Below are 16,407 nucleotides of genomic sequence, written 5' to 3'. Positions count from 1 at the left end.
TCTCGTCAGTCAAGTGTCAGCCGACCGAGCGTTATTCCGGTCGTCGCTTTACCTACGAAGAAGAATCGTCATGACTCGTAGTGCGCTTATCTCACTTTGGAGTGTTTCAAGTCTCGACGAGGTTCGTCGACAGACGATTCCCTCCAGGGTGCCGATCTTAACGTCGCCTGCGCATGGCCGATTGTCTCGAGGCGATACTGAAAATGACTGAAAAGGATACGTATAAGGAGGGCGCAGAGCGAAAGAGGAATAGAGCGGTCAAAGAGAGAGCGGTGCCGGGGGTCGGAATGGCGAGAGTGGGGGGCGGAAAGATAACGAAAGGAGGGGGGAGTTCCGCCGGCACTACGCGCACCTTTTCAGTGCCTGGCCGCCGTTTGGTCCGTTCTAGCTTTGCGTCGGTTCTCCAACGGTCAACAGGTGTTATTTGTTTCTTTTTTTTTTTTTTTTGTAAACCCGCGTCGTTTTTCCCCTCCGTTTCGCTTGCCGGGTGATTCGCGAACAGTGCGGTATCGCAACGCCGCGTGAGTGGTCTCTATCCTGCAGTTTCACCGAAACCGCGTCGGTTATTTCTTACACCCTGTATATCGTAGAGAGAGAAAGAGAGAGAAGAATAGAATCGTAAAAATCGTGGAAGAAACACCTTTGATTCTTATTCCGCGAGGTATAAACAAACAAACTTTCACCACGGAATAATATGATGACGGAAACGTCGGTGACTGTGATTCCTGACCATAATGCTGGCGCTGGTGCGCGGCAGGTGCCCACCGTGAAAACGGACCCGGGACAGCCGGGAAGTTCCTTCGGGGGAATCAGGTTGAACGTGCTCTACTTCCGAACGATCCCCGGCTTCGTGAAGCTCGCTCAACTGGTGAGAGTCTCCCTTTGATAGATAATATACGCGCCCCGTTAGCTTTATATGCGCGGTAATTGCCGAGGAATTTCTTTCGACGGTGCACTAATCGATTCGTAAATTCCAATTGCGCCGTGCTACGCGATACGTTTGAATCTTGATTGGCGGCACTCGTGGACGCACGGCTTTACTTTCCTCTCATCTCGCGTTTATTTTGGTACCGTGTCCCGGTAGGGTTCTTTTCCCGGCACAAATACTGCGGTGTATATGTCGCTCTAGACATTTTCAATTCGGTCGGGTTTTCCCGTCCGATGCACGCAAGCCGGACTCGGATCGACGCCGATCTCGATCGTTAGATCGTACGTGTGCCGTTGCATAACGGTGCGGTGCTGCAGGGATGTACATTTACGCCAAGATCGTCTTGCTCGCTTCGTTCCGCTGAGTAAACGAAGAGGTTGTTGTTGTATGCAAGTTTATTCCTGGTGTTTTTCAGAGAAAGATTTCCTCGCTTCCGGAACGCGTGGTATACTTTTAACTTAAAGATAGCCGCAATCGGTTAACACATCCGTTCTAATCAAGTCCGTTTATTTTACCACAAACCAGCATTGTCAGTTATTTCATTGAAATTACTTATCATACTTATTAATCGAACAGCGGTGGATTTTTTCCCTTGCATCATACGATCACCAACATTCACCCACATCTTCGCCGAACGAGGAAAAATTCAAGTAAAAGCGAAAGCGTACGTTACATGATAAATGAGCGTGTATCGTTCATGTAGGCCTCGCACTCTGCCTTAGAACTCTCTTTGACCGTGAACTCGGCGTTATCGGTGTATTATGTATTATATACCGTAGCTCATACTGCGTGTTCAGCCTCGGTCTATCGATCCCAGAAAATTGTGCAAAAAGAAAGAAAGAAGGAAAGAAAGAAAGAATTAAGGCAGCCCCCCGTTTTATGCCCTGTTGAAATCTACGATCGTTCGACGAACGACACGCGACGAGGTTTCTTCTAGAGACAAGGGGCCAGGCTCGAAAAAATTAGCGTGCTTCGGTAATTGCTGCGTGAATCCTGAAGCCGCGCGCGACTGACACAGTAAAATTGCCGCAATGCCGCGCGCCATAACATAGCGGTAACGCGGCCGTAACGCCATAACGGTATTACTCTGGTTAACCAACAGGTAGAAGGTATACCTATATCCTCGAGACCCGGTACACCTTGTCCGGCATGCCGTTGTACGATCAAAGTGAAATCTCATCTGCGAGATCGCCAGCGGCTCAGTTTTAAACTTGGTAGATTCACGCGTCGCAAAATTTGTATAGAAAAGTTGTGAGCCGAGAGAGCGTTGTATGTATAGATGGATGCGAATAATAAAACACGTCGCTAATTCCCTCGCGCGCCGCGCGCTTAATTGACTTTTAACTCTGGCCACGTAGCGAGTTCTCATATGCCTATACACGTTATGTACGTAATTTATTCATACGAAAACCGGTAAGCCAAAATGCAGTTAGGTGTATAATGTCTGTCTACCTATAATACCGACGATGAAACGAATCGGTGATCTTCGGTTCGAAAAATTATCAGTTGAGAGTACAGCTGATAGATACATCCGTTTAGCTAACATCGAAACGTTGAGAGGAGAAGAAAACTAGATCTAGTCTAGAGGCACATCCGTCGATACCGTTACATCTTCATAATTCAAAACGTGATCGCTCCGAAATGATGAATGAACAGACGGGAAAAATAAGTTTTTTATTTAGTGTACGGCACGTTTATTGTTAGTTTACTTCGCATAAGGCAGCGTCAAACAGTGAATTGCGAGGCGATCGACGCGTCCATACAAGTCCATCTCGGAGGCCGGTTATTCGAGGGACCATACAGGGCGCAGCTTTCGTTGAAATAATCGGTTAGCACAGCTCGGACTCCATGAGCAACGGTATTTATCACACGCGTGCGGCGTTGATTATTAAGATTCAAGGTGGCCTCTGCACCTCGATCCCGGCATCGGTGTTTCAGACCCACGTGTGTTCGGCCCACGTCATTTGGCGTACAGCGATGTGCCGGGCGGTCACTTTCCGCTGTGAAAAAAATTACGGCACACATTGAATCGTCACACGTTCGTAATTTGCGTAGGCATGAACTAACTCCTGAAATGGCCGCGAGGCTAATCAGCTCCGCTGGTTAAACGTACAATACTTGAAGATATTATCCGCGCAAGAAATTGCATTCGAGCGAAACTGTGGTAAATTATATCATGTGCAGGTTTATTTATGAAACCGCGGCGTGATTAAGCGTACGAAACAATCGGTCCGCGCGTTCTGCGGTCGCATGAAATTTTTATAAACGAAATTTCTAAAACCCCCTTGCAATGCCATGCAGACAGGCTGGAAGTCGGACTCGACAAAAATAACCATTGGATCATATTGATTTTCCTTTGGAGGTCAAGTCGAAGCTCCCGATGGCCGATCGCGTGGTTCGCCACATTGGCTGCCTTGCTGCTTGTCGTCCTACCTTGTGCCTGTATAATATAATATATATCTGATCGTGGTGGTCGCGGTTGCGATACACGCCACGACATTTGCATGTTTTCGCTGTTTGGTGGGTATAAAAAAAAATTGTGCGTCACGTTCGCTGACCAGTACGAGGTACGGCATATAAAATATATAACAATATACGGTGACCGAGAAGCCTCTGCGGGATAAAGTCCTCCAAGTATCGTGGATAAATATCAAACAGCACCAAATGCGGTATATATATATATATAATCGATCCTTCGATAAAAGCAACTACAGATTCTTCAACGTAATGACAAACTTTCATCTCAATTCCCGCTCGCACATTGTAGTACGCTGTTTATATGTGCAACATGTGGTGCGAGTAATCGACCCAATTGCCGTTACACCATTTGCGGTGACAATTGTTTTCTCGCAAGGTGACATTGAAACGGCGTGTGGGACCGACCACGGCTGACCACGTTTGGATGATATCCAATTGTAAATTACACCTCCGCATCATCGCTCTATCCGTATAACGTTTATCGTTCCCGGTCTTTCCGTGGATCCGAAGCTGCGCGAGATGCGTCATTACGCTTTCGTCCGGCAAGGACGGAATGATCGTCCTCAAATATCGGCGTGTGGTAATTCATTCGATACGTGCGGTAATCGGAGGCCTCGGTAGCTAGTCCGGTTTAATTTTTACGCAGGAGAATTCTTGGATCGTTGGATCATCGCCCTCCCCGTTCTCCGGAATGAAAGATCTACAAGTTTTCCGTGAAACTAGTCTCTCAACGCCTGGAAACAGGCAACCTTAGACGCATCCCGAACGCATAGGAATACGAATTGTGAGATCGGTTGTCTATCCGCCGGCGTTAAGGGGCAAGTTTCACAGAAAACTCTCGGTATGTTGCATCTATGTATAGAACGAACGGTGGTTATAAATTCGGTTTTATTACACCCCGCGTGCATGTATTTATATGATACATATCAGCCCTCGTAGTTACACAGACACACACTGCATCGTATCGCCAAGATGGAAGAAATTTATGAGATTTCGCAACAATGGGAACTGTAAATGTTTTCACATTCAACGTACATACGTATATGAGACGCGATACGCGGCATTTGAATATTATCAAACGTTTCTACATCTATCATTCCGCGTTGTGAGACAATCGACCCTTGGAACCGACGATACGATGCGCGGAGTTCATCGTGAACTCGCGAGAATAGGATGGGTGTGGACCTCGAAGCGATTATTTTTCACGGCAATTGCATCCGATAAATATACCCTTCCCGTCCAATCTTTCAATCAAGAATTACATACGCCGTTGCACATCAAACTATACGCCTAAATGACTCCGGCGCAAGGAAGGAATTACAGCCGCACGGAATTCCGGGAATTCAATACATTTGTCCAATCCAATTTATTCTACTGATTGGCATCGTCGATTCATTTCCTCGAATTGCTTGTAATTAATTAAGTTTCAAACCGATCCCCACGTCGATCGATATAACGATGAAGTGAACTCGCTCTGCTGGGATATTAACGCGTTGCCTTGGCTCGGTTTCAAATATGCAAACAAAATTATCCGCTGATGGGTTTTGCAGGATTAAACGGGTACTTGCGAATATTGATTATATACTGATTGGCCAAGGAAACCTGCCGATAATATTCGGGTTGATTAAAATGACGTTATTGAATAAATTACTCGGTCTGATCGAAACTGGTTGCACAGTTTTAATACATAATTATTGGTCACTTTAATTTTCACTACAATTCCCACCCCAGTAATTCTAATTTGACTATTTGATCTGGCACGGCGAACATAAATCGCAAGATGATTACACAATGATTAGCCGTTAATTAGTAAAAATATGATTTTGCACGAGTATAATATTTTCTGCAACAAGGTTCGACATTCTAATGCAACGGCATAGTGTGCAAGGATCATAATGTCGGGACTCCCAGGCATTTATTAATACCGATTCTTCATCGACCGCGGCAGAATGACGATCCCATTCGCCTTGAAATTCCTACTACTTGCACAACAATCGCGGTCCCTATTCTCGCTGATTATTGTCAGAGTTGTTCTCACTCATTATTATACCGTGTAGTATAGCCAATCTGGAAGCGTGCAGGTGTTGCGTAATCTCGCATTATTATACCTGCATTTCTCGAAAAATTTCCCACCGTACGAGTAACTTTATGCAAACTTCACTCGACTCGCTTGGCTATGCATTAAATATTTTCGAAAATGAATAAAGAACTTGAGAAAAGCCTGTTTCGTCGGTTTCCAGATAAAAATTTATTACCGGAAACAAGAGTCGTATAGATATCGTGTGGTTACATTGTCGGTTAATCATCGCGTTGAAGTTTTCGAAATTCCCAAGATAGGTATCTCGTGTCAATTTTAGCGCGAATTTTGTTTTGCTAAAGTCCACGAGAAATTTGAATATTTTATAACGTACACCGAATACCTAGCGATGTAAGTCGACTCGATTTCTCACTGCAACTTTACTACAAATTACGCATCGAGCATGAGATATTTGATTTTCATTTTAATCCGAATCCACCAATCCCTCACGCAACATTCGAAACCGATTCACTTTCCCTCCGAATTCGCGTTGAATTAAAAATCGCGTTTGCCACATCATCTTCCGGAACATTCGTCCCACGTTTAAATATTCTCCTTGATGATCATCAAGCGCGCGACTTACACACGACCAAATATCGTACAAACTCGTCGTTATCACCCACGTATCGCAGCATCAGGAGAACAGAGAATTGCGTAATCGTAAGTCGGTGACGTAGGCAGACCGCCTAGAACGCGAAGATTGTGTCACGTGCATAGTTGGTCGTAGCTGGTTGTGCACGGGAGCTTTATTAGCGCCTCATGCTTCGTACTTGCGTACAACGTATAACGTATAACGTATAACGTACAACGTAGCGCTACAAACACGGATTCATGGCTCGGAGTTTACAAGGACAGGGCGTGCCCTGTGCTACAAGCGTCTCTGGTTTCTTCTATTTTTCTCCACCTTCACGCAGGGTGGGGGAAAAAATGTAGAAGAATTATAAAATATAATGGTCTCTAAGCGCGATCGACTTTTCAAAAGCTCGTCTATTCTTTTGGTTGAATTTCGACAAGTAAAAAGTGAAAATTAAGTAGAAAGATGCAATGAAGTATGCATAGAAAAAGATTTTTCTTTTTTTACACTTTGAATTCTCTGCATTTCAACTACTTTCTACATCGTTTTCAAAATTTGATGGATATGAAATAAATTATCGCGCGTGTGCGGTATTGCCATCATTATGTCTTCTGATCTTTCCACATTTTCACCCCCACCCAATGTGACACGCATTTGCATTTTACATCCGGTTCCAGCTACTCGACGCAGTGAATTTCCGTTTTGGCTCGTCGTGTCATCGGTAATCTTATTTGCGCGGTTGCACCGCGGAAATCGGTCGTCATTGCAGCACGTGGCGATCGCCGATTGCCTGCATAGCATGATGATCGATCAGCGATACGCGGTCGATGCTAGTGTCTGTAAATCGCACAGCTAGCAGTTAGGTACTTGAGGCGAGTCCGTTGAACTTGAGGATGATGCGCGTGCAGATCTTGGCCGATTTATCAAACGATTTTTTGCGATCGATCATCGAAACTATCGCAGGTTGTTATGTATAAGTGTGTCTAATTTCCCCACCTAATCCGATTCGTCTTATCACCGTAACGAATACGGTACCCTTGAATATACCATTGTTGTGGGTAGAAACTATGATATAAAGTTTCGAATTTTTGTTATTTGAGTAGATGTTATGTGCGCGTATTTAATATCTGATTGCTTCACTCGGCGTGCGGTTCTTCGCTCAAAACATTACCCACCCATTAATTATTTTCATAGGTGTGATAAGATCTATCTGTAAAAGTGGGCGTGGGGTTTAAACTCAACAATGTTACGGCTGATTTCAAGCTTGAAGATTCAACTATTATAATTTATGATGATCGTGATCTATGAAACGAGAATCAAAACTCAGATGAGCACGTCATTTTTGCTATAGGGTAATATTCTGGCTCAAAGTTTATTATTTACTATCAACGTACATTTTTTAATTATAGCTTATTTGTGCAGTCATCGGTGTGTTTACCGTTTCACGCGCCTCAAAAAAGAAAACAACGCCGCGCGTTTCACGGTGTCTGCATTGTTCTGACATTTTCTAAAATTACTTTGTGATTCCTTAGTCACATTGAACAAGTACAACCTTCGGTAAGAAGCACAGAGATTATGTGGCAAGACACTGAGAGTCGTTAAGAGGCCAAATTTAGCTGCGCTGAGACGGCTGTTCTTGAAAAGAAAAAAAAGCGTTCAAAATTTTTTCGGTCCGAAATCGAGCGTAATTCGTCATATTTATAAAGGTCGATTTACGTAGGTGTATAATTATGATTATGTGTTACATCGAGCGTACCATGATTGAGCAATTAAAACATAATTGGATAAAACGTGCCTGCGAACGTCAGTAGCTGACTTGCATAGACATCGCGTACCATTGCACGTCTATATACCTATATTGATATCCTTAAGTAACAATTGATAGGAATTTGGTTATAGGAATATATTTTCATCACCTTTGATCTTTTGATTTACACCCACTCGTACATGCTCGCGTTAAGATTTCGGATTGATTTATACGCCGGCATAAATCTGCAGAGCCTTCGTTTGCTTAGGAAATAAATTTTTCATATCAGTTTTTCTGGCTAACCTCTTTGGAAAAAAGTTGCCTCAACATTCAACATCTCAAACATTTTATTGATAATCCGTCAAGACAGGGATAAAAATTATTTCGTTTACTTTCTCCGTTATAACGATCTATTGAGCTATTTTTCATCGCTCCACACGTCTCGATTTAAGGGGATACCCCGGTCGATTTTGACGTTGACCTATGTATAATATCTCAAAATATATATAGAAGTCCGCGTGTCTCAAGCCCTGAGAAAAGGCAATTCTGAACAAAAACACTCCAATGCATTTTCTTTTGACGTAGAAATGAATAAATGGCAAGTATTCTAAGAAATCGTGATAATAAATTCGACGAATTCATGCCATTTTCTTTTATTTCTGCGTCAAACGAAAATGGATTGGAGTGTTTTTGTTCAGAATTGCGTGTAGAGCCCGTTTTCGCGATTAGTATACGCGGACTTCTGTGTGGAGACGTATACTCCAAGGTCGAAATCGACAAGGGGATTCACTTAAGACGTTTTTCGAACGCAGTCGAATAACCCGAGCATCATCTCGCCCATCATTGGTTTCGACGATAACAGAATTTGACCCGATGACCCAACTTCCCGTTTATTTTTAGATTCTAGCGTCATCGTTTGACTCTGCTATATCATGCAACAATTACAAGATTATGCTTGAATGTCGCGCACGTATTACGGTTTATGTTACGTGACCTGAATACGTATTTTTCTCCATTCCGTAAAATTTATTTTTTATTTTTTTTTTTTTACTCCAATGGTCCAATTGAGGTGGGACTGCAAGCTCAACGGGTGCGGAAAATATTCTGTTATCACTGAACAGCTGTCCACGGTTTTACACACTGCGTAGAGAGACACAGTAATAATAGGAGTAATAATAACAAGCGCGACAATTTACTAAAGCTGTTACATTTTAACTCCTAGCTAATTGCCTGATAGTTATCTCTGATATGTATGTATATAATTATATGTGTGCATACATAAAACGGACTATGCACAAAGAGCTAACGATCTATAAAATATTTTCTCGGCTCATCAACGCTACAAAGCTGTATACTATAACAGACGCTCTCTGAGTTAAATTATAATGTATTATACCTATATATAAAGTGTGAGAAATTTAAGGAATCTTGTGGCATACATGTTTTTATTTTTGGATATTTGAAAATCGATTTGACAACCGGCTACCGAAGAATTATAATATAATTTCGATGAAAATCGTTATTTTTAAAGGTCGGCTTCGTATAACCGGGGGGCTCTTTCAGTCTCAGGCAGTAGAGTTATAGGATTTATTTCCGGCAAGTTATACGAACAGTTTCGTCGCAAGATGATCTCGCGGGAAAAGCTTGGCGACCGCGTTTCATTGTACAAGCTACTATGCTGCCATCTTTCGTATCTTAATCTTTTATAAATAAAAGACGTAGAAAAAAAGAAAAAAAAATGAAATGAAATGGAAATGAAATAAAGAATTAAAATAGCGCGCTCGTTATATTGAAAGCGGTGATGCTTGTGCTCGTAACAGAAATAACAAACTCGCTTTGTTTTCATTATATGTGTACAGTAATAGGATATTATACATTTTATAACTCCATCGCGTATATTCGCCTGCTTTATTATGTCATCGACGGGCGTTGCCGTTTTTCGCTCACATGCTGAAACGCTGCACGCCGGAAACTTGATTTATCAAATTAAGAAAAAATTAGGCCGCGTATATCAAACAATCCAACCTTGCATGCATTATATGTATATACTCGATTTGAATATTCCATAAACATTCATTCGACGGGGAAAATGCGCGGTTAGCTTTACGAGAATGAAGTTAGTAACGTCACCTCGCACCTTAGGCAATGCCCGAAATTTAGTAAACAATGATAAACAAAACACTACTATTATTTTGAAAAGCCAACTCCTTCAAAACCGTTTTAAAATTGCGTATTTAAGATTTTTTCGCTGATGTTTCGTTGCCTTAACGTTACTAATTTCAGAATCTTTTAGCTTTTGAGTAATTTTTTCCTGCAATCTACACTGAACAACAAATGTATTAAAATTCACAAGGACACAAGATGAGTAAACGCGATCGTCTGCCGATTTTTCCGCTCGTCAAACGCGCCCAATGCACCTTGTCTTTGGAAATAATGTTTGATAATTTAACCGTGGGTGACAAGTTTCGTTCCTCAGGACATTTTTACTCAGCTAATAATCATTGCTTTTCATACATAATTATGCGCGGAAGGCGATAAGTTATATGTATGTTATACGTGTGATATGAGTCGTGGTGTGTGTGGTGCGATGACGAACGACGCACGATTACACACTTTGCCGGCGAGACGACATGAATGCTTCTGTTTCAACTAGCAACGCATTATTACATGGGTATATTCGTAAAACAAGCATGTATTTTTAGATATGATTACATTATACGAATTGCGCGGCGTAGCGCATCCAGCGCAATATTACATACGGTATATATAATACATATGTACGTACGTATGAACGCCAACATTGTTCTGCTGTGTACATACCGATTCAAATCGCTATTTCCCGACGACATGGATGAACGGGGTCATTACATCATTGCGTCTTATACGTGTTTGCTCGGGTCAACACAAATAAACGTTAAATGCAGCTTAAGAACTTTCGTATATCTTGTAATTTTCGGATACATATGGTGATTAACCCGCGCCGTTTGCCGCGCGTCCCCGTAACGAACCAATTTTATCGACCATCGAATCTCGGTCGGGTCACTTCTCTCCTTTCATCGTTGACCCGTTGAAACTGAATATACAAGGAAAAATATAAAACTTAGTAAATACGTACACAAGAAGAAATTGACCGCGGGCGGTTGGTTCTTTCGATTTAACCATCCGTCTCTAGTTAGACTCTCTCTGATTTTTGATCAAAGTGAATCATTGTATATCTTTTTTTTGTTGCAATAAAAGAAAAGAATCTTAACCGAAAACGAAATTTTGCCTCCCAGTAATTTATTGCATATTTTAACGCGCATGTCTGAGCTGCATATTTTATGTCACATTTACACATGTATTTGGGCAAAACTTGGCTTTTCGTTTTTCTGAAATCCAATTCGGGTTTCGCTGCGCAACAGAGAATGCCGGAGCGAGCGCCAAGGCGAATGCGCACGCGCACGCGCGCATGCAGGCTACTCGTTGCAGCACGCACGAAGATTGACTCGCGACACGCGTGCTCTTACGAATATATAAATACATTCAGCCGTGAGCCATTCGCGGTGACTTGTACCGCAGCAGCGACCGACAGGTACATTATAAGCCAGGTATGCAGTCCGAAAAGGTCAGCATCGATTTACCGGTTGAATATTCTAGCGGTACGAATAGCTCCGATTTATATACCAACTTACCCACTTGTTACACTCGCAGATATCAGCACGATATCAATCGCCCGTTTACCCAGTCAGCTTGTGACAATTGGAGTGAACAAATGAACTGAAAGAAAGAATATCGTGAATGATAAATTTATGGAGTTAGGTACACATCTACCGAACAACACAATTGTCACTTTAAGCGTTGGCAACACGACTTAATCTCGACGAAAATTGCTGATGCTATTTTGCAGGTGAGGATATATTTGAAGTCGAATCGAGATAACGTCGATACTCACTGTATCAACTTCGGATTTCCGTTCGGGGTTTCGTTCGTTGACCTTGAGCTTTGTTTTCTGACAAAGAAAGTCCAACTTTCCAAGTCGATCGCGCCGATTTGATTTTTTTTTTGCGATATGTTATAGCAGACTAAAAACTAAGTGGCACGTATTTTTTTTCATCTGCCATTAAACACTTTAAGGTGGTGAAATCACCCTCCAAAAAAATGTATGTTTAGGGGACGATTTGATAGTTTTTCAAATTCAGAAAATTACATTTTTCATTTCTCGTTATGAGAAAACTTTTCCAGTTGGATTGGTGAAAAAATATTATGTTCTTGTCGTTTAAACTGCAAAATCGCGCCTTGACACGCCTTACTTTGGAGGGTGGTTTCGCCCACTCAAAGTGTCTAATGGCAGATAAAAAAACTACGTGCCGTTTAGTTTATAGTCTACTATGACATATTAAAAAAGAAATCAAGCTGGAGAGATCGACTTGAGATACCTTCCATGCGAGAGGGTAATTGTGTGGGGACTTAAGTCTGACCCCGATGAGTCCTTTAGGAACAAGTGTGTACGATGTGAACTCCCCACTTAATATCTAGATGAGAAGACGCATCAAGCTGCATCTTGTTTGCCAGATTCCCGGCCAGGAGACTTGCGTCATTTTCAGGGGAATTGAGCTAGCAGCCCAGTGTTGCGGTTATAATACGTCAGACGACGTACGAACCTAAAATTACTCGCGTTGGTGGGGCTGACTAGGGCGCAGTAATCTGGGTCAAATTCAATCGGCTTCCCGGCGGGGATTTAGTTTCAGGGATTAGGAAAAGCAAAATCGGCTGGATGATTTACATTGACGACCGTAAATCGCGCTCCGCTATTCAAGAGTTGTCGTATACTTCACCCGATTCCTAATTCATAAGCACGCTCTCGCCGACCTTCTCATTTTCTGGCTGTCTTTGTTTAGCTCGGGCTAGTCTTGACCTCTGAACCGTCGACTATACTTGGCACGCGAGGACTGCAAAATGTCCCACAACCACAAAACAACCATCGGGTGCACGGTCGTTAAAGAGGATATTGAACCCGCATTGCGATGTTCCTGAGACGATGATTCAATCGGCGCTCAACAACTGCTACTAATTAACCTTCCTTGGTGCGTGTGGGTTACTTATACCTATATATGCTTGCCAGACACCTGCGTCTCTACCTGTCGAGGAACGAATGTTTGGTCGATTTCCAACCACCTGATCTGTCAGCCTAGGGTCATGCCAAACGTGCGATTCCGCAGTTCTTCGAGTAACATGCAGGGAAAAGAAGCCAAGTTACCGCTAAGCTGGACGTACGATAGCAGCGAAGTGGTCGATGGTTTGGCGCGGATTACTTTGTCCCAGAATCAGCAGGATGTTCTGGGTTGTCGGATCATGGAAGAGGTTTTCTTGGAGTACCCTTGGGCCTATGTTCCTCGGCAAGGAGTCGTCGCGTTGTTGCGGGACGACGATTCCCAGCTCCTTGCCTTCAAGGAGGACATCGACAAGTACGAGGGGGACTGCTTTCTGGTTGGTTACGCATCGGCGGAGCTGGTCTCTTCGGAGTTTGTCATCTGCTTGACGGAGGCGGCGAAACGGGCCATCGAGAAACGTAACAAGGAGGTAAAACGGCGGCTGGACAATCACGTGCGCGGCATGTTCCACAAGACCCCGAAGCCCTGGGTGTCTGGAGGCAGCGAGATCGAGGTAGCTGAACACGTCGTGCGAAGACAGAGGCCGCTATTCGAAGTTGAGATATCGGTGCCTTCCGTGCTCCTCGGGAACAACCGAGAGCTGACGGACCGGAAGTCGATCGACGCGGAAGACACGGGCATGGAGATCGTTCCGAAACACGAGAGGTTCGAGCTGGTTCCAATGTCGCGGCTGACTACCGCGGTACAGACCAACCTGCCGGGTCGGGAGACTGGGGTCCAGACGCATTACGGATTCCCTAAGAACGCCTGGACTCAGTACGGCTTTGAGTACCCCGCCTCGGAGGCATCGGCCTCGGAAGTTCCTGGTGAGATTGAAGAGGAAATGGAGCAGGACGCTGAAAAGGAAGGCGGCTCGGGTGCTCAGTCTGATCAGGAACGTCTTGCCGACGACGAGGAGCACGCCGAAAAACCGGAAGGCGATGTCGAGCAGCCCGTGGAGGACGAGGCACCGGATCCCGTTGACCTGTTTCTGGACCAGTATGCGGACAAGGTGATCGACGTGATAGACTACAATGCGGCGATGAACCTCCACGTTCACGACATCGACGAGCTCGTGCTGAAGGGCAAGGAGTCCAGACCCAGGGAGCAGGTAGTCTTCGAGGAGTTCAAGTCCTTCATTGACCTCGGTCTCATCGCCGGGAAAGTGGTGTCCGATCTTTCCTGGCATCCAACTTTGTCCGGGGTTGCAGTTGTCTGCTACACCGAGGTACCAAAGTGCGACCTTGTCCAGGGTCCATCGGTCATCAGGAACGCGAAATCGTCCTTGGACCGTAACGAGTCCGTCGTCCTGGTCTGGTCCTTCAACGATTCGATGGCACCACGGTTGCGGTTGGAGCACGATCGACCCGTCAGCACTGTGTCGTTCTGCCCATTCAGATCGGACGTCCTAGTAGCAGGGTGCGAAACCGGCCACATCGCCGTATGGGACTTTAATGGTAAACTGACCAAATGCAGTGTTGACAACTGCTGTGCGAAAGAACCGGAAGTCGGGTTGCCGAAGGACTGTACGGTCGTTGGAACCAGCAGCCGTCAAACCGTCCCCGCGATAAGCTTGTCCGCAGTTTCTAACGACCTGCAATCCCACCATGGCGCCGTTAGAAACATACAGTGGATTCCGCCTTATCATCGCGTCGAGACTGACGGCCGACTGACCAGTCTATCTGATAACAAAACTGTCCAATTCCTCACCGCCAGCGAAGACGGCTGCGTTGCGGTTTGGGACCTCTTGTGGGAACCTCGAGCTACGACATCCTCGTCCCTCACTGAACGCGGGGGTTTTAAGCCACCGAAAATTCTCTGCGAGGAGTTTTCCACTGGAACATCGGAGTTCAAGAAGATCGACGGACTCCTCAAGCCGATTTATTCCGTCTACATGCAAGTACCGAAAGAGGTTCGAAACCTGCCGGTTATCAGCCTTTTCATTCAACCTCCACTGACCACCTACGAAGAAGTTCATTCCGTGCACCGACCCTGCAGTGGGATTTTCGAGTCGGAAGACGATGAAGAGAGTTACTTCTCTACACGAACATTCGAGCCAACGTTTTCCAGGGCCGAAAACGAGTGTCGGAAACAATTTTGGGCCGGTTCTCCTGAGGGTGATTTTCTAAGCTGCGCTTGGGAAGGTCACGAGTTCACGGAGGTCGCCTCCTCCGAAAATTGCCGGTACCTCGAGTGGTCCCGGGTTCACGACGGTCCGATCACCTGGATCAGCCAGTCACCACATTTATCGGAAGCCCTGCTCACCGTGGGGGGTCGCGTATTCGCCGTGTGGAATCGGGACTTTCTTCAGTCTCCTCTGCTCCTGAGAAAATCCCGGGAAGGATACACAGCCTGCTGCTGGACCAGTAGACCGGGTGTTTTTCTCGTCGCCAGAAACAGCGGCGACGTCGAGACCTGGGACCTCTGCTCAAACACCCGCGAGTGTCTGGCCGTCCAGTGTATTTCTGGGAAACGGATCACCGGCTTGTATCCCCACGTGATACCGCTGGAGCCGAATTTCGTCGGGGTCTGCGACCACAATGGAGCCCTTCGAATCTTCAAGGAACCGTCATTTTTCAGCGAGGATAAATCGACGAGAATCGAATGGCTCGCGGAATTCGTCGCGAGGGAAGTGACGAGGAAGCGGGAGTTCACCGCTTGGGAATCGAACTTTTTAAAGACCGATCCGCACCGGTTGCAGAGAAAGGCGTCAAGGGCGGCAGACGAGGCGAAACGACGACACGAAGAGGCCAGGGCTAAATTTCAGAAGGAACAAGAGGAGCTGGCTAGACTCGAGGAAGAGAGAAGGGCTAGACTGGTTCCGAAAAGCAAAGCGGAAAAGTGGAGAGAGTCGGATCTCGAGAGAATGCGGTCTATCCTGCTGGCCAAGAAGGGATTTGATCCTCGGGAGCTGGAAGCCACGAGAAAGCCGCTTGTTCAGCAGGAAGAGGAAAGGTCGAGGAAGCTGAAAATGGCCGAGGAAGAGGTTAAACAGGGTGAAACCTACTACAGAGACGCAGTTTCTCTGAACCTTCCAAAATTACCAGGGAAAAAGTCACCGGATGATTTCGAACCTCTTGTCTCTTTGCCCGAGGAAATATCCATCGAGGAAAAAAAAACCCAGGGTAGGCTTCGGTATGAAATGATTCGCGCTCAAGCCGAGAAGAAAATAAGGGAAAATCTGGAACCTCGGGAGTTTGATCCGAGGATTATGACCAGCGATGCTCGACGTAGGCGCAGAGAACTTGATCTCGAATATTTGAAAAGAAGCAAAAAGGAGGAACGACTGAGGAAAATTAAAACTGACGCCATTGGATGATGGACGTGGAATTGCAGACAGCACGTCCGAGTATTAAGATTCAATCTAGTCGACGATAAGCCTGCTATCGCAATTTCAAGATCGATTTAGACATTGTTTTCCCAGTGATTCATCGGTCAAGATTAGTATCATCACCTTATTGTTTAGATGCAGCA

General features: G+C 44.9%; 1 protein-coding gene across 1 annotated transcript; it reads left to right on the top strand.

Annotated features, from left to right (window-relative positions):
- The first annotated feature begins 3,650 nt into the window (after positions 1-3,650).
- On the top strand, positions 3,651-16,252 carry LOC124293033 (dynein axonemal intermediate chain 3-like). The gene is made up of 2 exons (XM_046731937.1): positions 3,651-4,247; positions 12,682-16,252. The coding sequence occupies exon 2, from the start codon at positions 12,980-12,982 to the stop codon at positions 16,250-16,252; it is 3,273 nt and encodes a 1,090-aa protein (XP_046587893.1). The 5' UTR covers positions 3,651-4,247; positions 12,682-12,979.
- Positions 16,253-16,407: the final 155 nt, after the last annotated feature.

This window comes from Neodiprion lecontei, chromosome 2 (genome assembly GCF_021901455.1).
Source record: "Neodiprion lecontei isolate iyNeoLeco1 chromosome 2, iyNeoLeco1.1, whole genome shotgun sequence".
Lineage (NCBI taxonomy): Eukaryota > Metazoa > Arthropoda > Insecta > Hymenoptera > Diprionidae > Neodiprion > Neodiprion lecontei.
The sequence above is the reverse complement of the archived record's forward strand: the minus strand, read 5'-3'. Positions and strand labels throughout refer to the sequence as shown.